The sequence below is a fragment of the Salarias fasciatus genome, chromosome 22 (genome assembly GCF_902148845.1).
Source record: "Salarias fasciatus chromosome 22, fSalaFa1.1, whole genome shotgun sequence".
NCBI lineage: Eukaryota > Metazoa > Chordata > Actinopteri > Blenniiformes > Blenniidae > Salarias > Salarias fasciatus.
Window position 1 is genome coordinate 22,752,308 of NC_043765.1, and position 21,225 is coordinate 22,773,532.

At 44.2% G+C, this 21,225-nt stretch overlaps 1 protein-coding gene across 1 annotated transcript in view; it reads right to left on the bottom strand.

Moving 5' to 3' along the window:
• col22a1 (collagen, type XXII, alpha 1) overlaps positions 1–21,225 on the bottom strand; it is a 56,689-nt gene continuing 35,464 nt past the window's right edge. The window contains exons 30-65 of the mRNA XM_030120595.1: positions 19,388–19,450; positions 19,239–19,292; positions 19,113–19,154; positions 18,990–19,022; positions 18,850–18,903; positions 18,037–18,090; positions 16,762–16,815; positions 16,623–16,676; positions 16,485–16,538; positions 16,219–16,323; positions 12,892–12,936; positions 12,335–12,412; positions 12,201–12,236; positions 12,070–12,123; positions 11,927–11,971; positions 11,439–11,474; positions 11,223–11,336; positions 10,889–10,942; positions 10,572–10,625; positions 9,727–9,780; positions 9,526–9,579; positions 9,293–9,346; positions 9,140–9,193; positions 8,997–9,050; positions 8,847–8,891; positions 8,287–8,340; positions 7,090–7,143; positions 6,929–6,982; positions 4,515–4,586; positions 4,353–4,388; positions 4,233–4,277; positions 2,986–3,165; positions 2,831–2,897; positions 2,575–2,757; positions 962–1,039; positions 1–869 (exon numbers count right to left, since the gene is read on the bottom strand). Coding sequence (XP_029976455.1) covers positions 676–869; positions 962–1,039; positions 2,575–2,757; positions 2,831–2,897; positions 2,986–3,165; positions 4,233–4,277; positions 4,353–4,388; positions 4,515–4,586; positions 6,929–6,982; positions 7,090–7,143; positions 8,287–8,340; positions 8,847–8,891; positions 8,997–9,050; positions 9,140–9,193; positions 9,293–9,346; positions 9,526–9,579; positions 9,727–9,780; positions 10,572–10,625; positions 10,889–10,942; positions 11,223–11,336; positions 11,439–11,474; positions 11,927–11,971; positions 12,070–12,123; positions 12,201–12,236; positions 12,335–12,412; positions 12,892–12,936; positions 16,219–16,323; positions 16,485–16,538; positions 16,623–16,676; positions 16,762–16,815; positions 18,037–18,090; positions 18,850–18,903; positions 18,990–19,022; positions 19,113–19,154; positions 19,239–19,292; positions 19,388–19,450 — 2,415 coding nt within the window. The 3' untranslated portion in view covers positions 1–675. The remainder of the gene's footprint in view (positions 870–961; positions 1,040–2,574; positions 2,758–2,830; positions 2,898–2,985; positions 3,166–4,232; positions 4,278–4,352; positions 4,389–4,514; positions 4,587–6,928; positions 6,983–7,089; positions 7,144–8,286; positions 8,341–8,846; positions 8,892–8,996; positions 9,051–9,139; positions 9,194–9,292; positions 9,347–9,525; positions 9,580–9,726; positions 9,781–10,571; positions 10,626–10,888; positions 10,943–11,222; positions 11,337–11,438; positions 11,475–11,926; positions 11,972–12,069; positions 12,124–12,200; positions 12,237–12,334; positions 12,413–12,891; positions 12,937–16,218; positions 16,324–16,484; positions 16,539–16,622; positions 16,677–16,761; positions 16,816–18,036; positions 18,091–18,849; positions 18,904–18,989; positions 19,023–19,112; positions 19,155–19,238; positions 19,293–19,387; positions 19,451–21,225) is intronic.

Sequence of the window (21,225 nt, forward strand, 5' to 3'; positions counted from 1 at the left end):
TGAGACAGAACTTACTCTCTGCTGCCACCTATTGCACCACAGTGGCATTAGTCAAATGTTACCTACTACACTTTTAAGCCACTTACCAAGAAGAGAAAAGTCTCAACGTGGTTGATTCATCACTTCCTTGCTGGAGCTCATTGAATGCTCCTCCCATCGACTCCCCGCCCCCGCCCCCGCCCCCCCAACTGTTTCCTGTCACTGACAGTAAAACAGATATCTCTCTGGACTGAGAGGATCCCTGCCAGGAGACCGATGGACGGAGTGGTGACGGGACTGCGGGACGATGTGAGGATGGCAGGAAATCGCCTGCATGAACTCTGGAGATAATTACTGATGAAACGATACCGTTTATCGGGTTGCTGATCTCCCGTCCTGGTAACAAGGGGGGGTGGGGGGGGGGGGGGTGGGGGGGGGGGGGCATGGCAGCGTCCTCATTAATCTCCCTATATGTATTACAGGAAGCATGCACGTGACGAGGAAAACTCTTTAGCTGCCCTCTGTGCCCCCTTAATGGAAAAGTGAAAGAAGTCCCACGTTGTGAATCCGTCTGTAGCGTTGGTACCAAAAAAAGAAAACAAAAAACGAAAACAAAAAAGAAAAAAAGAATAAGTTCTTGATTCAGACCGACACCACCGAGTTCATAAATACAGCCAGGTCCAGGTCCGCTCCCCTTTAAGTCCCTTTGACATTCTTGGTGTGGGGTCTCTGCGCCAGGCTGGCGTAGTAGGCGCACTGGGTGGGGTCGCACTGGCCCGGGGGACCGGGGGGGCCGGGCTGGCCATGGGGGCCGGGATTCCCCGACTCGCCTTGGGCGCCGACTTGTCCCGGACTGCCGTCTTTACCGTAACCAGGAAGACCTGCTGGACCTAGAGCAGAAAGAAGAACCATCAGAGACGAAAAAACAAGAAAAATCAATTTTCACTTATATTGTTAAGGTTGTTCAGAGTTTGTTAGTTACCTATCGGACCAGGAGGGCCTTGTTCTCCTCTATCGCCAACACCTGGCTCTCCCTTTTCACCCGTTGCTCCTTTTTCGCCTGAGAAGAAAATAACAACAGTCACTCATATTTCTGCACATTATCTCCTCATTAATACTGGAGGCAGGAAGAAAATCAAGAGAAAGGAAGCGGTGATGTGATTTTCCTGCAGCTGAATACACCCCAGCAGTGCTCTCATTTCCATATTTCTTCTTCCTGTCAGGTTTATGAGTAAGTAGCGAAAAAAAGACGGTAAAGGGGGGCTTCAATCTTCAGCAGCAGCCATTAATAAGGTGGAGTGCAGCAGATGATATTATAATTTTCTATCTCTACATCATGTCAGTGGCAGGAATGAACTGAATGTCAGGTTAATGACAGGAGCTGGGGTGTGCAACACGGCAGCCATCATGAAGAACAGGCTGAAACTCAGCCGGGAGGGAAGGACCTGCTTTAGGCCGGTGGGTCGGTCGGTTGGATGGGGGGGCAGGCTGGCTGGTTAGCTGGTTGGTTGGTTGGTTGGTTGGTTGGTTGGTTGGTTGGTTGATTAGCTGACTAGTTGGTTGGTGTGCTGGCTCTTTGGCTGACTGACTGGCTGGCTGGCTGGCTGGCTGGCTGGTTGGTTGGTTGGTTGGTTGGTTGGTTGGTTGGTTGGTTGGTTGGTTGGTTGGTTGGTTGGTTGGTTGGTTGGCTGGCTGGCTGGCTGGCTGGCTGGCTGGCTGATTGGTTGGTTGGTTGGTTGGTTGGTTGACTGGCTGACTGGTTGGTTGGTTGACTGGCTGACTGGTTGGTTGGTTGGTTGGTTGTTTGGCTGATTGGTTGGTTGGCTAGTTGGTCGACTAGTTGTTTGGTTGGTTGGTTGACTGGCTGATTGGTAGGTTGGTTGGTTGGTTGTTTGACTGGTTGGTTGGTTGGCTAGTTAGCTAACTAGTTGGTTGGTTGTTTGGCTGGTTGGTTGGTTGGCTAGTTGGTTGACTAGTTAGTTGGTTGGTTGGTTGGTTGGTTGGCTGGCTGGCTGATTGGTTGGTTGGCTGGTTGGTTGGTTGGTTGACTGGTTGGTTGGTTGACTGGCTGACTGGTTGGTTGGTTGGTTGGTTGGTTGTTAGGTTTGTTGGTTGATTAGCTGACTAGCTGGTTGGTGTGCTGGCTCTTTGGCTGACTGGCTGGCTGGCTGATTAGTTGGTTGGCTGACAAGCTGATTGGTTGATTGGTTATTTGGCTGATTAGCTGACTAGTTGGTTGGTTGGCTACTTGGCTGGTTGGTTGGTTGGTTAGTGGTTGGTTGGCTGGTTGTTTTTTTTTCTTTTTTTTGGAGGGATGGATGATCAACAGCATAAACCAAAAACTTGTGGCTGGATTTTGACAAAACAAAAGGTTGGCTAACAGGCGATGAGACAACGAAGAAGTGAGTGAATTTTTGGTGAGATCCAGATCTTGATCTCTCCGAGAGCCGTCCCCTTGTCACATATCACAGTTATTCCACCCAGATATCTGATAAATGCTGGTCCATAATGAGTTGGAACAGGCTGTAAAGAAAAGCTCCTCCCAGAGTTTTGTAACACGGGAGTCATGAACCCTCCTCTGGATCTTTGTCTTACCCTTGGGGCCCATGGGTCCCCTGGGTCCCTCTCCTCCATTCTGTCCAGGCATCCCGGGTTCACCGGGGGGTCCGGGTCGCCCCGTACTGCCGTCCTTACCGGGAGGGCCCGGGGGCCCGGGGCGTCCCATGGTGCTCTTCACATGGGCCGGCTGGATCTGAGCCATGAGGTACGCCATTTTGGCTGGAAACAAAAAGAAAAGTTACTTTCCAACTCTCCTCCCAAAAAGAAGAGGGAAGAGAAACCTGGTCCTCACCGTCTAACTGTTTGGCGAGCTCCTCCTGGATGAGCCGCCGCACCTGCTCCAGCGACACCGACTCCCCCTGAAGTCACACACACGGTGATGAGAAGCTGAATTATTGAGGAATCCTCTCTGGATCACCGGCTGCCACCAAACCAGGCAGGACTCACCCTGGGGCCGGGCTGTCCGGGGTTTCCTGAAGGCCCCTGCGGCCCCGGGGCTCCGATCTCTCCCGGCGGTCCCGACATGCCCATCATCCCCGTGTGGCCCTTTCTCCCGGGGGGTCCTGGGTTTCCGGGCATTCCTGGCTCTCCCGATTGTCCTTTGTCTCCCTTCGTGCCTGGGTCTCCCTTTAGTGAAGGACAGAGTGAACGTGGTCGTCTGAGCTCCGACAGCAGCAGCGAGGAAAGATTCCTCTATCAGTCCAGATCAGTTTGTAGGAAAAACTGAAACATTAAACATGTTGCAACCATCCACAATGTGTGCCAATATTGTGTTTTATTTTCTCCATATTTAAAAAAATATTTGACAATTTAGTCAAATAAATAACGAAACAAAAACTACTTGTGTTTCTACCTCTGAGGAGCTTAACCTGCAGTGAATCTTTCGAGGAATCTATTTTTGCCATTTTGCACTCATACTGTGAGCTCTTCACACAACTGTTCACACCACTCGAAAACTGCCAGACACACACACACACACACACACACACACACACACACACACCAGACACTCATGACACTAAGTAACAATCAAGACTATGAAAAAATAAATGTACTTTCAACCCTATTGAAGATATTTTGGTGCTATTGATTAGCCTTTTAAAGCCACAGTCACATCGGTCAGTTGTGAGCTGAGAACATGTTACACCGTGAAGAAATCTGTCACTTTGTTAATGTATCTGAAATACTCTGTCACTTCAATCCATCCATCTCGATACACCAGTCCATCGCAAAGAGACACACACACACACACTCTAAGCTGTAATCTGTATCTTTGCATGAGGAAAAACCCACAGGTACATGGTGAAAACATGCAAACTCCACACAGAAAGGCCGGGTCAAGATTGGAACCAATGACGTTACTATGAAGACAGAACTGATACACCACCGTGTCATTCCCACCAGTATCTTTTGGCATGATGTATACAACGAACAATACTCTGACTATAAAGAAATAAAGAAATAATTTAGCAAGAAAAACTAAGATGAGTTTTAACTTCAAGCCCAACGAATGAAAGGCTTTGAATTCTCACACATGCAGGAAACCTTTCCAGAGTAGTGTAATCGCTTCCAGTTATATTCCAGTCTTATTAAAATGCACATATTTAAACAGAACATCAATATTTGATATTTGGACACTTCTATCTGTATAATGTTGTGTATCGATGACAGCTGTTTACATTCATATTTCTCACCCTATCGCCTTTATTTCCACGATCACCGATTCTGCCGGGCATTCCCTACAAAACACAACGTTAACGTCAAATCTCCTCACAGCACAAACATGATCAGAAGCCATCAGTGTGGACTGGTACCTGTTTTCCCTCGGGGCCGATGGGACCAGGTGGACCCTAAAGACAGAAAACATGTAGGCAGATGTTCGTGTTTTTTCTTCATTTGTTTTTTTTTTTTTTAAAGCTATAAGTAATCTTCAAATCAAAATAAGAAGGGAGCACGTAAACAATTGTGATACTCACCGCGGGGCCTTTAGGCCCGCTAAAGCCTGGTAATCCCGGGTTGCCGGGCTCTCCTTTGTCTCCCCTGAGACCCTGGACAACAGCAGAAACACGGCGGTCCGTCACATGGCGCACAACGTGGCATCGTACTGTACTGGTGTTCTAAAAGCCCCCTCGCTCATTACCGAGGATTGGGCCAGATTAACATTTAGCTGCGCTCGCTATGCCCTGGATACGGAAAAAATGAGTAAATAAATAAATAAATAACATAAACCAGCGCTGTGGAGGTACATGCCAGCTTGGAGGGATTAGAATTCATATTTACAAGAGACATGTGGGGCCAGGAGACAAGCCGGTTAGAGCAGCCGCAGACTGGAGGAATTTACGGTGAGGGCAATGTTTCACTTTTCCTACTCTGCTTGATTAAAAAAAAAAAAAATCTTCCTGATGTATTTCCTGGTTTTAAATGCCTCCCTTGTGCACAGGGATCTGATATCAGTGAAACCAGTTGTACCTCAGTCTTCCAGTAAAACCAACTCCAGCGCTTGGAAATGTAGAGATAAATACAAAAAGTAGACCTTTAAACAACCTATTCAGTATATCATGCTCGATGACTGTGGATGACAACAGAATGCTGCTGCAGCGGAACAGAAGAGCCTCCATTACTACTGGAATCCACTGACAGAGCAAGAAAAATGAACAAATCAACAGGTCTTTTGTGTGATTTTATGCACTGCAGACATGAAATATTACTTAAAGATGGAGCGTTTTGTTTGTTTATATTCATGACCAAATTTTACTTCCCTAACTTCACTGCCGTCTCCATCTTTCGCTCCAGTCCACCCTCATCTCCAGCCTTCACGGTTCATTAGGCTGACATCTCTCAGGTAACCTTGACCAGTCCCACTTTTTTTATTTCTGTCTCCTCCTGATGCTAGATGCAAAAAAAAAAAAAAAAAAAAAAAAAAAAAACCCTGATCCTCATCTGAACCTGTTTGCTCCTTACACCCTCAGATGATTCAGACCTTTTCTCACCTCCGGCAACTCTGAGCAGCCATTTGGCTGCAGATGCACTCATGAAAGTCAAACACCCAATTATACATCTTGCTCTGATGCAGCGGCCCAGACTGGGAGGGGTCAAGCCTCTTCTGAGCCAAGAGCTGCTTTTAAAGTTGCCAGTTTGTTAAGAAGCTTTAGTCGTTACTGATAACCTGCCTGCATGTTTAATGCAAAACAGACAGAAAAGCAATCCAGACATATAAGTACAGCTGTAAAGGAATCTGACAGTGAGATCTCAAGGAAGGATGAATCCAGAAGCCGTTGACGATCGCTGAGCTTTGCATATTCTGTGCGTCTTGAAAACGTTTCTCTCTCTGTTCTAGGAGTTTTAGTTTTCTTTCATCCCCTGCAGGCAGTGTCCTGGTCAGCCCCTCTCAATCCCAGCTGCCTCTGGGGGGAAACGCTGTGCTTTCTCAGGTCACGGAAACATTTCCTCCCATCCCGCATCGGAGTGTGACGGCTCATTTCAGGGAGAAACCCTCCATCCTCTCGCCTGCAGTCACATCCCAGACGGAGGAGCTGCCTGCTCGGTTATTACTCAGAAAGTTGTAAATTCGACTGCGCAACACAGAGTCAGTTTTCAACTTTCAGTGTTTTCCTCCCAACAGGAGCCACATATCATCTGCATATGGGAAATTACCGTATTATATGGATTACAAGTCCCATCTATCAAAAAGAAAAGTGTCATGAAGAGGAACATAACGCATTTCTCCAGGTCCAGATGCAGCTGGACTGCTGATAATCCTCACACAGCAGCTGCTTTCCCACCTGTGAAATTAATCCTGCAGCTTTTTAACTTGAAATTCTGTGTGTAACTTGGACTGTCAGCCAGAGGGATTTCTCTGCTACTGTAGCAGCATCTGTTAATATGCAGTGCCCTCTAGTGGCCCCAGCTGGTATGTACCGGTGTGCATTGAATTAAGTCACTTGTTATTGATCAGCCAAACAGTGGGGGGAAAAAGGAAAGAAAGAACAGGTTATATTCTGGAAAAGATGGTAATTTAAAACTGAGCCACTTTTCGATTCTTGTGTAATAAGAGCATAAAACGTTCCCACTTTTAAACTTGTTTTGGGCTCGTGAAAATTTTTTGGCGATTTCTTAAAAATTTTGCATTTGTTTTGCTTGAAAATATGGAAAAATGGTTTATATTCCAAAATGTTTGATCCAAATCCAACATGAGATGGTTCTGAATTTTACTCTGGAAAGAGCAGCAAGAGCATCGACCAAACCAAACATCGTATGACCCAAACTCCATGTGTGGTTTAATCTATTTTTCAAAGTTGGATTTAAAGCTGATCATTTGGATTTTGCCACATCTGCACTATGGGCAGAAACAGGCATTGAAGGTTATGAACAGAGGGAACAGGAAACCTACCGGAGTTCCAGGGAGACCCGATTTTCCTGCTGGTCCTGGTTCACCAGGTTTACCCTGTGATGGGCAAAGATTAAGGGTGAGGAGTATCATGAGGAAGGAAGCTCCTGATGATCATTAAATCTTTCGGTCGACATGGGGAAGTCCAGCTGGTTTGGACTCACCGGCTCGCCTCTTGGTCCCAGTAACCCATCAGGACCCGGAGGTCCCTTCAGGCCCTGCAGCCAAACAACAAACATTACATCTCAGTTTCATTACACTTCCAGTTTTTATTTTAAGAGCGCAGTCTGTCCTGAAGCTCAGACTGTTGCTGGAGTGGGTTTCTAATGCATTCCTTTTATTCACGTAGCAGCACAGACCGTGGAGTCTGCAGCCAGAGAAGCAGACATTGTTCTCAAGACCAAAAAAACTGACAAAAAAATACACTTAAAAAATTTCATGTTTATCCGAACGTATGTCGCTATAAGAACATATAAAGAAAAGTGAGGACCCTCCCTGCCGGCTCTGCTCGCTCTGGACTGAACCCTCGCTGTCGTGGCGGAGGAGTGTGTGTCCCTAACAGGCAGCGGCAGGCCCTGGCCGCCCTGCAGCTCCCTCCCTCTCAGGCCACACGCAGGTCGCCGCCTCCAGACCTGCTGCACCGCTCACACTTCCAGCATCAACCTGACAGCACGCTCGCGTGTGTGTTTGTGTGTGTGTGTGTGTGTGTGTTTTAGGAAGCAGAGCGACACTGAGTTCCTTCGGAGGCTTTTTTCTCAGAGCTGAAAGGCGGTTCGTTCTCTCTCGAGTGGGGATTGTAATGTTTTTCTGCACTGAGGAGGGAGAGAAACTCGAGAGTTGGTTTAAAAAGGCACAGAACGAATAAAATCAACCGGATTCGATCAGTTAGGTTGGAAACATGAAGGAGTTAAAATAGGTCATGCTACAAATCAGAAAAGAAAAGAAAACCTCAGCCAGATCTGCAGGAGAAGTTTGCAAAGTGAAAAAAAAAAACCTACATGTGATTAGATCAGGAAGCAAAATGTTTCTAGGAGCTGGTTTGGATCGAGGTTATTTCACCTCGAAAGATATACTTTGATGTATTCGTCTTTTTTCCTGCTCAGCTAAAGCGAACCCGAGTAGAGGAAGGTTTATTTCTACCATTCAGACATGAAGGAAAGAAAGGAAATCTGTTCAATCTAAAATAAAGGCAATAAGTTCTCAAACTCCAGCATGTTTCCCAAAAAAAAGCAGAAAACTCACTTCTGCTGCGGTTTTCTGTATTTCATTCCTTGTTCATTTCATTAAATTGGACAAAGTTAGAATTCTTGTTAAAGTTGCAGTTGCGGAACTTAAAATGCTCCAGATCTGTTCATCCGTACCTCTTTTCCAGGTTTGCCGTCTCGTCCAGGTGAGCCGGTCTTCCCGTCTTCTCCCTGCGTGACGAGAAAACCCTCAGCCAATGAAACCTTCGGGTCAGAGGTCATCCCTCTGTTTCTGTTTCTGCCGGCTAAGATTCTAGAATCAAATTCCAACCGGGTAAATCATGTATTTAAATTGGACGTTCTCACATTGCGCACCTCTCATTGCATGTGCCAACTTTCAATTTTCAATTTTGTAAGTTATGTTGCGTTCCTTTTCTCCTCCTGTGATTGGTGGAACTCTTCCAATAAAAAAAAGTCTGTTTGCTGTAATCCGTCTGTCATCTGGACGGTAACAACTTTCCAACGTTGCCACGGAAATGCTAAACTGTCCTGAAAAGAAAATGCAAAAACGGACCGTATTCTTTGCAAACGGCGTCTTAATCTCTTTGCTGCAGCAGGTGAGGAGATTTATGATCACAGCGGCTGTGTTGTTCCCCGATGAGGCCGGAGCTCATTAAGGCGGGAAAACGGCGCCAGAGAAAGAACAATTACTTTGTAAATGTAAGAAACAGACTGACCTTCGCTCCTGGAGGTCCGGGCTCTCCTCTGTGGCCCTTGAAGCCCTGCACGGCCACAGAGAACGGCGCGGCGGCACATCAGCACATCAGTCGCTGTACTTTGCTCGAGCTAAGTGTTTCTATCTAACAGCGTTACTGGATGTTACTTACAGGAAGTCCCCGCAGTCCGGGGTTACCTGGGGGCCCCGGTTCACCTTGCTTGCCCTGTGGAGAGAAAAGAAATAATGAAAAAGTGTCGAGACTGAATAACTTCCAGCTGAATTTTGCTCTCGGGGTCATTTCAATCTACTTACAGGCTCTCCTGTTTCACCTGCTCTGCCGTCTTTTCCCATCTTCCCGGGCTGGCCCTGCACAACAGGGACACGGATTATCTACCGCCGCAAATAGCTGCCGCTTCCTGCGCCACAAGTGAAGTGCGCGTGTGGATTCATGCATTTCGTTCTTACGATCAAGCCGGGGAGGCCTGGTGGGCCCTGGATTCCTTTGAGACCCTCTTTGCCCTGGCGGGAACAAACAAACAAAACAGCAAACGGGTCACAGTCACCTAAAGAAATGATGAATAGCTGCTATTAAGAGCGCAGGCCGGCTGCCCCGCATGCCAGAGGGACGAGGTCTGTACAGTAATGACTCATGGGTAATAAGTTTTCCGAGGGGAAGGTTGCTCCGAGAGCGGCCTGACCTTTTCTCCGGGGGCTCCCGGGGGACCCGCGGGGCCGGGCTGTCCATCGGTGCCCTGCAGAGGGAGGAGACGGCGTCACCGTCAGAGGTCGACGGGAATAGAAGGCTTCACCGTGAGACCTTCTCCCAACAAATGAGCCCCGTTTACTGAACAGCTGAAACATCGGAACGCCTGAGGCGAAGACGAGAGACGGACACTTACAATAGAACCCATCAATCCGGCAGGACCCGGGTGGCCCGGCGGTCCGGGGTGACCCTGGCACAACAGGAAACACACATTAGAATTATTGCCATGACATTTATATACAGAAAATACTAGAGTTGCTCACTACACCACCTGGTGGCACAAAATGGTACTGCAAAAACAAAAGGAAATGAGAATTTTTCTAATTTGCCTTTTTTTTAATTTCAACAAACACAAATCATTCAAAAAGGCTAAATTCAGACCCCACAATCAACATGTTCTGGCTTCATTCAGCTCTTGTATTTAACTGTACAGTTATAAAAGCGCAGCAGTCGCATGAAATCATTTCACAAAGACGGAAGGATTTCCATGTCTTAATGAGACGATAAATATCAACTGTGAAATCTCAAACAATGGAGAAACCTGACGTGGCTCATCCTAAGGTACTGAGGGTAGCTGTGATATATTGCATCGAGCTGTTAAAATGTATAAATTAGCGATTTTAGTAGAATTGTGGTTTAAAAAAATGTGACATAGATTTTTAGTTTCGATATTTAAACGTTTTCAGTAGAAAAATCGCCTTGAGCTCCAAATATATATCAAATTGTGTATTTTCTGGAATTTTAATCGACGTCCAAAGTAGAAATATAAATGTATTAAAAAAAAAAAACTGTTAACACTCAAACGACTCAGACACCACCTTGTGGTAGAAACTGGAACTACAAGACTAATTGCTAACATCAGCACAAATCAGTATTTTTTTTCATTTCTGCCTTTTTTCGTTGTATTTTAAATCAAATTTGAATTTTTATAACCTGAAAATTATATGTTTGCTCTGAGAGATAAAAGATAAATATGTATACCTTATCTCCTTTCTCTCCAGGGCCTCCAGCAGGTCCACGGTCACCTTTTATCCCCTGAATGAAGAGAACAGAGAGGCTTCATGAAACGTCATATTTCAACTGTGACGGTTTCTGAAACAAGGATAAACAAACCAGAGAAATTCTGAACATCATCGAAGAGGAAAAAACTGCAAAGCGTTTGAAATATGATCTCAGTTTTTACGACCGATCTCTTACCTGAACCTGCTCGTGTAAAACAAACAACAACAACAACAACAAAACCATGTTGACACAGGTGACAAATTAGCGTCTGTCCACAGAAAACAGAGCAGACTCGCCTTTCCTCCGTCGGCTCCAGGGGGCCCTTGAGGTCCGGCTGGTCCCGGCGGGCCCTGTAACGACACGGCGGTCCATCAGTCTCTGTCCGGACGGCGGCGTGCGGCGCCGCGGAGTCCTTAATTGTTCACCGCCGCCCCCCCGGAGGAGGCGGAGTTAACGACGCGGACCGAGTCAAACCATCCGTCACCGCAGCCGTGACCGACGGTGACGGGAACCCGGCGCTAGCAGGGGGCCGCCGCGCCGCAGACACACAACGTACGGCACTTTGTTAACAGCGAGCTCTTAATGGACGCCACATTACGGGAGGAGTGTTCGGTAATGACTGTGGCCTACTTGGTATCCGTCCTGGCCGCTTTTCCCAGGAGGCCCTGTGTGTCCTTTGTCTCCGGGTACTCCGGGGAGTCCGGGCGGTCCGGGCGGGCCGGCGGGGCAGTCGGAGCAGACGTCCTACAGACGGCAGAAGCAAGGCACCCTGGGGTCAGTCTGCAGGTACAAACACGACGTCTTTCTCTATTCGGTCGGTGCAGAAGAGCAGCGCTGGTTCCAAACCTTCAGGTTGAGCTCAGACAGGTCCGCTGCCTTCCCCTGCAGAGAGAGAGAGAGAGAGAGAGAGAGAGATCAACCTGGAGTGAACCGATCGGATCCATCAGGAGCCGAGTCGAGATCAAAGATGTCAGAAAGACGCACGAGGACCAAGAGATTTATATCAAACACCCACTGGATCCTGGGCTTTAAATCACAGCTGGCGACGGCGTGAAGAGACGTCTGACAGAACGGCTGCTTATCGCTACTCGAACGAGACTAAAGAGGACAGCACGGCACAGGTTCTCCTCCAGTCTCAATCTGCCCATGAGCAAGGGATTAAACCTCAAGTCTCGTTCAAGGCTCACACAGCAACAATGCTACAAGATTAACCTAGGACTGATATACTCATTACTAGCTCCAGGTGCACAACAACGATGGGCCTTCACAGACTGAAGTACTGGTTAGTACTAGCTAGTACCACAGCACTGGTCTGTTGCTGCATGGTTACTCACAGGCTCTCCAGGTGATCCCTTCTCTCCAGGCCTTCCAGGCAGACCCTGCGTTTTGTGCAAAGAGAATGAAACACTTAACACCATATATGATCCTAAACCGGGGCTGAGATGATTAGTAGGTCGTTAACGTTTTGGGTCCTCACATTGTGTCCTGCCGGACCTTGAGGACCAGCCACTCCCGGAGGACCCCTCAAACCCTGAAACCCAGACACACACATCAAAGACTCGCAACTCAGACAGGCCCTGAACATCCTCCATCTTCTCAGATATTTACCGCAGCTCCAGGTTCGCCAGGTTTTCCAGGAACTCCCTGGAAACAGATCAAACGTCACATTGACGGTTCTGATGCGGTGCGCTCACCAGAACCAGAACCAGAACCAGAACGGTGACTCTGAACGGCGTTCATACCGGCGGTCCCACTTTGCCCTCTCCTGCGTGGCCCCTGTCCCCCGGTAATCCTGGTTCTCCTTGAGACCCCGGCAGACCCTAATAGTCCAAAAGAAGAAAGTTTACTCCACCGTCCTGCTCCTGAAGTAACGGCGGCCGAGTCGTAATGTGAGTCATTTAGCAACGACCGCTGATCCCAGAAATACCACCTTTAATCGACGACGAGGCCGAAAGAAAAAAAGAAAAGGAAAATTCCAATCTGGAGTTGACATTTTGGTTCTCAGAAGAAAAAAACATGTTGGTGATGGGGGTGAGTGATTTGACACCATAAATCCAGAAAGTCCCCCCCCCTCCCCCATGTCAACGAGCGCCTCACGGCCGGTCATAATCAGAGCGGCGGTCACAGAGCAGTGGGCACAGAAAATTGCTTTTTTTTTTGTTTTGTTTTTTATTTTTTGCTGCTTTCAAACCAAAATGAATTGTTTTTATCATCTGGTCTGAGAAAAAAAAAGGATTCAACAAAAGGGCACCTGCGCATGATGCGGAGAAAACGACTGCTACGTCTAAAGCCGTCTCACCTTTGGCCCTGGGGGGCCTTGGATTCCCTGAGGTCCAGGTTCTCCCTGTAATCACACACAAAACAAAACAGTCAAAACACTGAACTGAACTTCTTCTGGATTATTTTAACATGGTTTGAGTTGTGTGTTTATGGGGGAACTAGTCCCTGATCCTCTAGTCCACCAACCACAGGCCTGCTGGGGGTCTGGAGGGTAAAACTCTTCCGACCCTACTGGCTGCAGAACTGCATCTATCACCTCGAGCACCTTCTGATTCTTCACCCTGGATAATGCCTCCACTCTCCTTTGCCTCATTCAGTCACACAGGGCTCCGCCCTCTAAACCTCCACCCAGTGCATGGGTAGATTTGATGAATGCATAAATAAAACCGCTGTTCACCAGAGCATCCGACAATTCTGTACAATGAACAAGAGCTTCGAAAGCAGAAGTGTCCAAAGTCTTGATTTGATTCAGGGACAAAAATAAATAAGCTAAACATCTATTCACACTCCTGAACAGTAGATGGCGATGAATTCCTGTAATGCAGATTGTGTTTGACAATATACTAACTGAACAGGTATGATTCAGACTGTATGACATTTTCTTTTTTGAGTTCAGCCTGAAAAGTTTCTCCAGTTGTGCTGCAGCTCTGTGATGAGAACAACTCCGCCGTTCTCCGTGAGTGTTTCTGCTCAGCTGAACACACACGCACACACACACACACACACACACACACACACACACACACACACACACTAAACACTGAGCTTTGTCAATAAAACTCCAGACATTTACATTCTTGTTAGAAGAAAAAAAAACATGTCCAGTTCTCTATTAATTCCTCCAAAGTCAGTTTTAGATCAATATTTAGCTGAGAATCCTTCTAAATTGCACTTTTGCTTAATTCACTTGGAATTTACCAAAATTTAGCTTTTTGAAAACTCTCAGTAGATGCACTTTTAGTTCACATTTTTTGCATATGAAAAACATTAAAATGATGCTTGAATAAGTGATGAATCGTTTTAATAATTTGTCCACTGAGTGGCTAGTCAGCTAAAGCTGCATATACGAGTATAAAAATCACTTCTCAGTAGTTTGACTGTTTTATTTCATGTTTGTGAACGAAGTGTTGAGTCTGTTAAAAAGGTCAAAGTTGCTGAAGTAAAGAGTTTTGGTTAAAGTTCAGCTAATTGAGCATTAAAGAGAATATTTCCCTCTGTAGTTGACAGTTGCTGGTTGTTTTTGTTCATCATGAAACTTGTTTTTTGTGTTGATACACTGTGATTTTATATTCTACTATCTCAGGTTCAAACTGCCCTGCAGTGTCATTCATTACTTAAAACACTTTAATATATGTAAGCATAGATATAAGTATAGCATATATGAGAATATAACTATATATATGCTATGTACACAGTACAGTATAAGAATTAAGCAGTTATAGGTGGGTGTGCTGGAGTGGGTAATTAATACAAGGTAGGAGCCGTGGCTTTTTCCCTATTGTGTAATTTTCATAACATAGGCCTGAACGACAGATAATCAGCAGAAGCTATTACTGGTTCACACATTAATTCATCTGCATGCATGTGATATAATCACGCTAGTTCTAAACTGAATAAGCAGATTTATTATTATTTTTTCCTATAAAGTCTGGTTTTGGGTTCCCAATGCCTGTGGAGCTGACTTGAACACAGACTTGCGTCTGTTCTCTATTATACTTTCATCTATATAATACTGATATTCAAGACCTTCCACCATAAACCTGCTGTTGAGCAATGGTTTGTAAAAAAAAAAAAAAAAAAAACCTTAAAATGTTATTGAATTATTTTCAGTTCATTACTTTTCCAGATTTCATGATAGTGTTGTGTATCTTACTTTAAAATGATCAAGCATTTCTCTTGGGGGGCTACAAAAGGTACAAGTCTGAACAGCTTGTTGCACCAGTTTGATTCTTCTAAAACCCCTAATGTGAAGGTGAACTACCAGACATTTGCAGCTGTGCTTCAGAGCATGTAACTTTCATTTTATCTTTCTATCGGGGGTGTAAACAGTGGCCTGCTGTGTTCAGTGGGAAGCGCTACCCCAGGGCTTCACCTGGCCGCCGTAAAACCAAAGGAGGCGGAGTCGCTGCAGCCCTCCGGGAGGGAGAACCCGCTAAAAGCCTGCTTCCTGTTTGCTCCTGCCTCGTCAGCAGCAGCAGGCCACATGTGCGTCGATGGTGAAAAATGATTGAGAGGCACGCCGAGCGGGGGGGGGGGGGGGGGGGGGGGGGGGGGGGGGGGGGGGGGGAATGCAGAGTCAAGCTAATTTCCTCCCGTCCCGTACAGCCGGCGGCGCTCGGCAGCGGCTCTGCAGGAGAGCGGGGTTTACGGGAGGAGCTGACGGACGGCTTTCTGATGAAAACTCATAAATTCAGCTACTTTAAGTTATTTAGAATACATGTACACGATAACAACTCAAGAGAAAAAGCATCGGTTTTGCCTTTTCGCTTCAGACATTTATACAGAAATGCCAGAAAACGAATGTAGCTTTTAATGTTCGGCCACTAGTGGGTGCTGTTTTTTTTTTATAGTACTGACACCACAAACACCTGTTTGCACAGTATGTTATAATCAATAACTACTTAACTGCATTGAAAATTGATCAATGTCCCCCACTAACGATTTAGATGAAAGGTTATCAAGAAAAGCTGATTTCCACTGATTCAAATGTACGAACCGTTTTAAATTAGAAAATGAGATCAATTATGCTGAAATCATAACGACTCAATATTTCACAGGACTTTCATGTTCAGATTTATCCATTCATCATTCATTCATTCATTCAGTGTTTTCACTTGAACAGTTGTGGAAACTCAGCCTTAATGTTATGTATTTGTACCTAGTTACCTGAATTTGCACAGGAACATGTGATTGTTGCCTGAATATTGACACACATATATACAAATCAGCTGTTCTGTGACTGTACCGGCCTAATAAAATACAGTTTATGTCTAATTTTCACAAACAAAACCTTAAATATGAATTGCAAAATAGTTAAAAGGCAAATGTGTACCAACACAGAAAACATTTCCTCATTTGTCCTTGTTATCTTCTAACTTGTGATGTGCTTCTTAACCCGACATTTAATAAATCTCACAGCAGAACTGTACAGAGACAATATCATGGAGTTATGGAGAATAGAGGTATTTGATGTTTTCACTAAAAGAAGTGACCTTTAGAGATCAGCCACGCTGCTGACGGGGCTTCTGATGTAAATTTACCACGGACTATTATCACAGTTTAATGGGAACAAACGAGTATTGAATCCACCGCCTCCGCTCCTCTGAACGCTGCTCTAACGTCTCACGTTTTGCCCTTCTTTGCCCTTCCCCGCCGGTCCGGGTTGGCCGATTGGACCGGGGTCCCCAGCCGGGCCCTGGGGTCCTGGTTGTCCTGTTTTACCCATTTCACCCTGAAAAAATACAGAACATTAGTTTGAGCAGATTCCGGTGGGTAACTTCTACATGTGTCTTCTGCTGGAGACAAACAACAACCGAGAACACTCAAAGCAGCTTCGTTCTTCTCTCTCAGTCTGAATATGTTTAAATTAAAAAAAGACAACGCCAGCCTGACCTTCTCCCCTCTGAGTCCAGCTGGTCCAGGAGGCCCGATGGTTCCCGGGATTCCCTGCAGACCGTCAACACACTCGTCACACACCGACCAAATATGAAGATTCCTTCATTTTAATCTCATTTTTTTTAAAAAACGCACCACGTTGCCTGGTAATCCGCGGAGCCCCTGAGGGCCGGCGACGCCGGGGGGGCCCTGTGGGGGAGGAGTGGAGGCGTTACGGGCTGAAGCACTGATAAAGCTCCACTTTTAGGTTATAGGATTAAAAAAAAAGACTCACAGGGTCTCCAACACGACCCGTCTCTCCGGTGAGGCCCGTGTCTCCCTTCGGACCCTGGAATCAAATCAATCGATCAGATTAAAGTCAGAAATCATCCAAAACAACTATTATGATCGCATTATGAGAATTAATAAACAGTCTGATGAAGGTATAGAGGAGGTGATGATAGTAAAGAGAGTCATAATGAAGAAACTTCATGAGAATGAGAAGTAATTAAATACATTAATGGAATATAAACAGATTATTTAATCCTAGAATACAAATGTTGATTATCCTCCATAAATCGCAGAAATCTTAAGGACGAACATTTTAATTAAATCCAAAAAAGTAAGGAAAAATCAGATGTAATCATAATAAATCCAAAATTAAGATTAAAAAGAGTCAAGACTTTGAATGAAAAGATGAAAAAACAAATATAAATGATCAAATAAATTGAAATCATCTGGTTATTATTAATTAAATTACATCTCAATAGTAGAAAAAAGATTAATAAAGAAGAAGTCTGAGTGATCATGTGTCTGTATGTCAACGATGTCATGTTATATATTGATTAAAAGTGAATGATACGCTGAATCTGTTAAATGTTTTAACAATAACATTATTATTCTTTATGTAATGTTTTATGTAGAACTGCACTCTTGTCTTTTTTCTACAACTTAAAAACAAAGTGTTTTTTGGAGAAGAACTGAATAAACGGTCAGAACAAATTTTACAGCTTTTCCTTAATTTAAAGTTTCTTAAACAGCTAAAATGTCAGGTGAGCAGCAGGTCAGAGGTCAGAGGTCAGAGGTCAATCCACTCCACACCTCAGAAAATCTCTAAGGTCAATTTAACTGTCGCTGTTCAACAAACACCACAAAAAATGTTAAAAAACATAAGCTGTATTAGATGGAGCAGGGAGACATAATAACATGTATTATGGGTGAACTGAGCTGAGCTGTGTTTAACAGAATCCAGTTTAATAGAAGTAAACTGAACTGAATCTTGCATCTACTTTTTAAAGCTTCGTAAGCAAAAATGTATCAGAAAATACGATAAACACAGTAAACTCTCACATCTGATAACAGATTCTGTTTTGTTTAAAACACTCAGACAGCCTATAAACTTATTCAACTCAGATATATGAATCAAAAGTTGGTTTGGAAGTCAAAACATTTAAGAAAAAGTTACATTTTGAGGAAAAAAAACATCGATAAAAAAGGTTTTCTTCCATACAACTGCAATAACAACACAATTATAGCAGAAACAACATGAAACGTGACCAAAGTGACTCACTGGCAGTCCAGGCTGTCCTTTAAAACCCTGCTCGCCGGGTAAACCTCGGGGGCCCTGCAGAACAACAAACACAGATCAGTTCCTCACATTTCAACTTCTGCAAGCGCCAAGTTCTGATTGGTGGTCAAACACTTGTTTCACTCAATAACATGCTCAACACTGCAGAAGTTTTATATTCAGTGCTTTTTATTCATTTTCAGCTGATGTTCCGTCGACTGTTCTGATCAGTGAGGAAACATAAAAATGAGTTTATTCATTTCTATCGAACTTACAGACTGTATTGTCCCTTCTACGGTCATTTTATTGTTCAAGATTTTACTATTTTTACAAATTGGTTGTGTTTATTCTTGAGTAAATCTTAGAAAATCTAGCCTGTTTGGTAAACTTTCATTTTTATTGATTGATATTTTTTGAAGATTAACATCTTTCTGGCCACCTCTTTCCAGCATTTTTGCTCTTTTAGTCTTGTAAGCTTTTTTTTTTTTTTTTTTTTTTTTTTTCCCAAGCAATTTTGGACAGTTTAGCTTTCTATCTTTCCAGATCTTCTTGGTAAGGAGTTAAAATCCTTTTTTGGGAAATAAAAAAAAAGTTAATTTTCGTCTCATTCTGTCAAAACTTGAAAGAGTCTTCACAGAAAAAGCAGAAATCTGCCTGATAAAGTCCAAATACTGCAGTTTCCGAAAGATTATCTCTGCTCTCCTGTGCTGGAATGTCTAATCTCTCCTGCCCTCTAGTGGATTTGGGACGCAATTACAACTTTGACTTTTGCATTAAAAAAAATAAAAAAAAAGAGAAAAATAAAAATAAAGCCACCATTTCTCCTGGTTTTCCCTGGTCTCCTTTCTCTCCCTTGGCTCCCGGCGTTCCCTGAAGAACAAGAGGAAACAAACGGAACCGTCTGAACGAGTTCTCCTTTAAAATCCTGAGAAGGTTCTGGAGCGGTGAAGCCTTACCGGTTCTCCGGGCTCCGGGATGACGTTCGCCACCTGTGAAGAAGACAAAACCATTTCAGCGAATAAGTTTTCCAGGTTCGACGTCCTGCTGAGAGAAAAGCGACGCTTCGGCCGTCTACTCACGTTCCCCGGCACTCCGGGCAGTCCTCGGGCTCCGACCTCCCCCTGCAGCAGAGGACGGCCGTCAGTCGTCTCACCATCTCAGCCCGCCCGACGCTCGGCCAACTTCTACAACTCTCTGCTATTTACCTTGTCGCCCTTTTCCCCTTTGGGTCCCAGGGATCCCTCCGGCCCTCGCTCGCCCTGGAGAGAGAGAGAGAGAGAGACAGGTTCACGTCCAGGAGGTCCAGGGGCTGCTGGAGGTCAGGGACTTCCTGACCCGGAGCAGAGTGACTCACCGGGATGCCTCGGTCTCCTCGAGCTCCGTCTGCACCGGGCTGTCCTCGGGAACCCGCTTCGCCCTGAAAACACACATCTGGTTCAAACCGGCAAGTCAGCTTTTAGCTGCACTATCATCTCTCAACACCTTATTTTGTTGGTAAAACAGGTGAAAGATTTAAGTCCAGCATTTATTTAGTTCTTCGAAAAAAGAAAATTCCGGCTTTTACTTTTTTTTTGTTCATTTTTATACAAATGTAATAGATTGTAAGATATTTCTATCATTATTAATGATTAACTGGATGCAAATATTTTGTGTTGAGATAAAACATTTAATGACAACTATGATTATAAAACTTATATCACTGTTATTATTATTACTGTATATTATTATTATTATTGTTGTTGTTGTTAATTTTGTCATATTTCCAGATGCTACGTTGTAGGTTACACATAACATTATCCACCAAGTTAATTTTTTTTAATCATTTACTTTCATTCATTCCTTCTCATATTTCAAACGTTTTCTATTTACAAAATAAACAGAAAAAGAAAAAATGTTAAAACTAGAAATTTTTATCATAACATTTTTTTTTGACAAAATTACTTAAAAAAATGTTTACATTAAAAGAAAAATGGGTAGAATTTAAACATTTAGAATTTGTATTTTCAAAAAAACTGTGTCTTAAAATAAATTTGTCTGAAAAAGTCAAAAATTCTCAGGAAAAAACATAATAAAAAATTGGTCAAAAATTCTAAGGAAACTGTAACATTTCCTAGAAGAAGGACAAAATTCTTAAAGGGATACTTCAGCATTTTGGCAAATTGGCCCATTCAGCGCAATTCCTTAATCATTTCGAACAGCATACTTACTTTTTTTGTGAGGGCGAGCTGTTGTTTATCCAGAGGTGAGTCGGGGAAGGTTTTCGGGACGGACACAATGGAAGTGGATGGTATTTTTGCTTCCCCTCGTCAAACTCATCAAATACACAATCCAACAACCCCAAAACACTTTGGTGGACACGTTATAATCCGCACATTCACTACGCTGTGGAACACCAACAAATAATATTGTAGCGTTACGACACTGAAGCAAATACTGGGAACTACTTTTTCTTTTGAAATCATTACGCCCAGACGCCATGTTTAGTAAGTAGTTCCGTCTTAGCAATCTTCGCATAAACAACTCAATCTCGTAATTTTGCATGAATATTTCACAGCGCAGTGAATGTGCGGATTATAACGTGTCCACCAAAGTGTTTTGGGGTTGTTGGATTGTGTATTTGATGAGTTTGACGAGGGGAAGCAAAATACCATCCACTTCCATTGTGTCCGTCCCGAAAACCTTCCCCGACTCACCTCTGAATAAACAACAGCTCGCCCTCACACAAAAAGTAAGTATGCTGTTCGAAATGACTAAGGAATTGCGCTAAATGGGCCAATTTGCTAAAATGTTGAAATATCCCTTTAAATAAAGTGACAATTCAAGGAAAAAAGTCAAATTGGCAGAGGAAAGTCTGAATTAGTTCACACAGATTTCCGTCTCCACCGACACGGAGGACCTGCTGTGTTGATCCACGGTTGTCGGATATTGACAGAATAGAAGGTGTTCATGCTGATGGTCGTACTTCTACTCTGTTAAATGTATTTTCTTGCCTCAGGGCTGTGTTTACAATCTGTTCTCTGAAAAAAATCTTAACACCAAAAAATGTTTGAATCCATGAATAAAAACATTCTGATGACCTTTAACCTTCTCGCAAAATCTTGATGTGGTTTTCTTGGTTCTTTTTTTTTTTTTTTTGTACTTTATTGTTACCGTTCCAAAAACGTGCCTGTCTTCTCAATTTCTCTGAGTTTG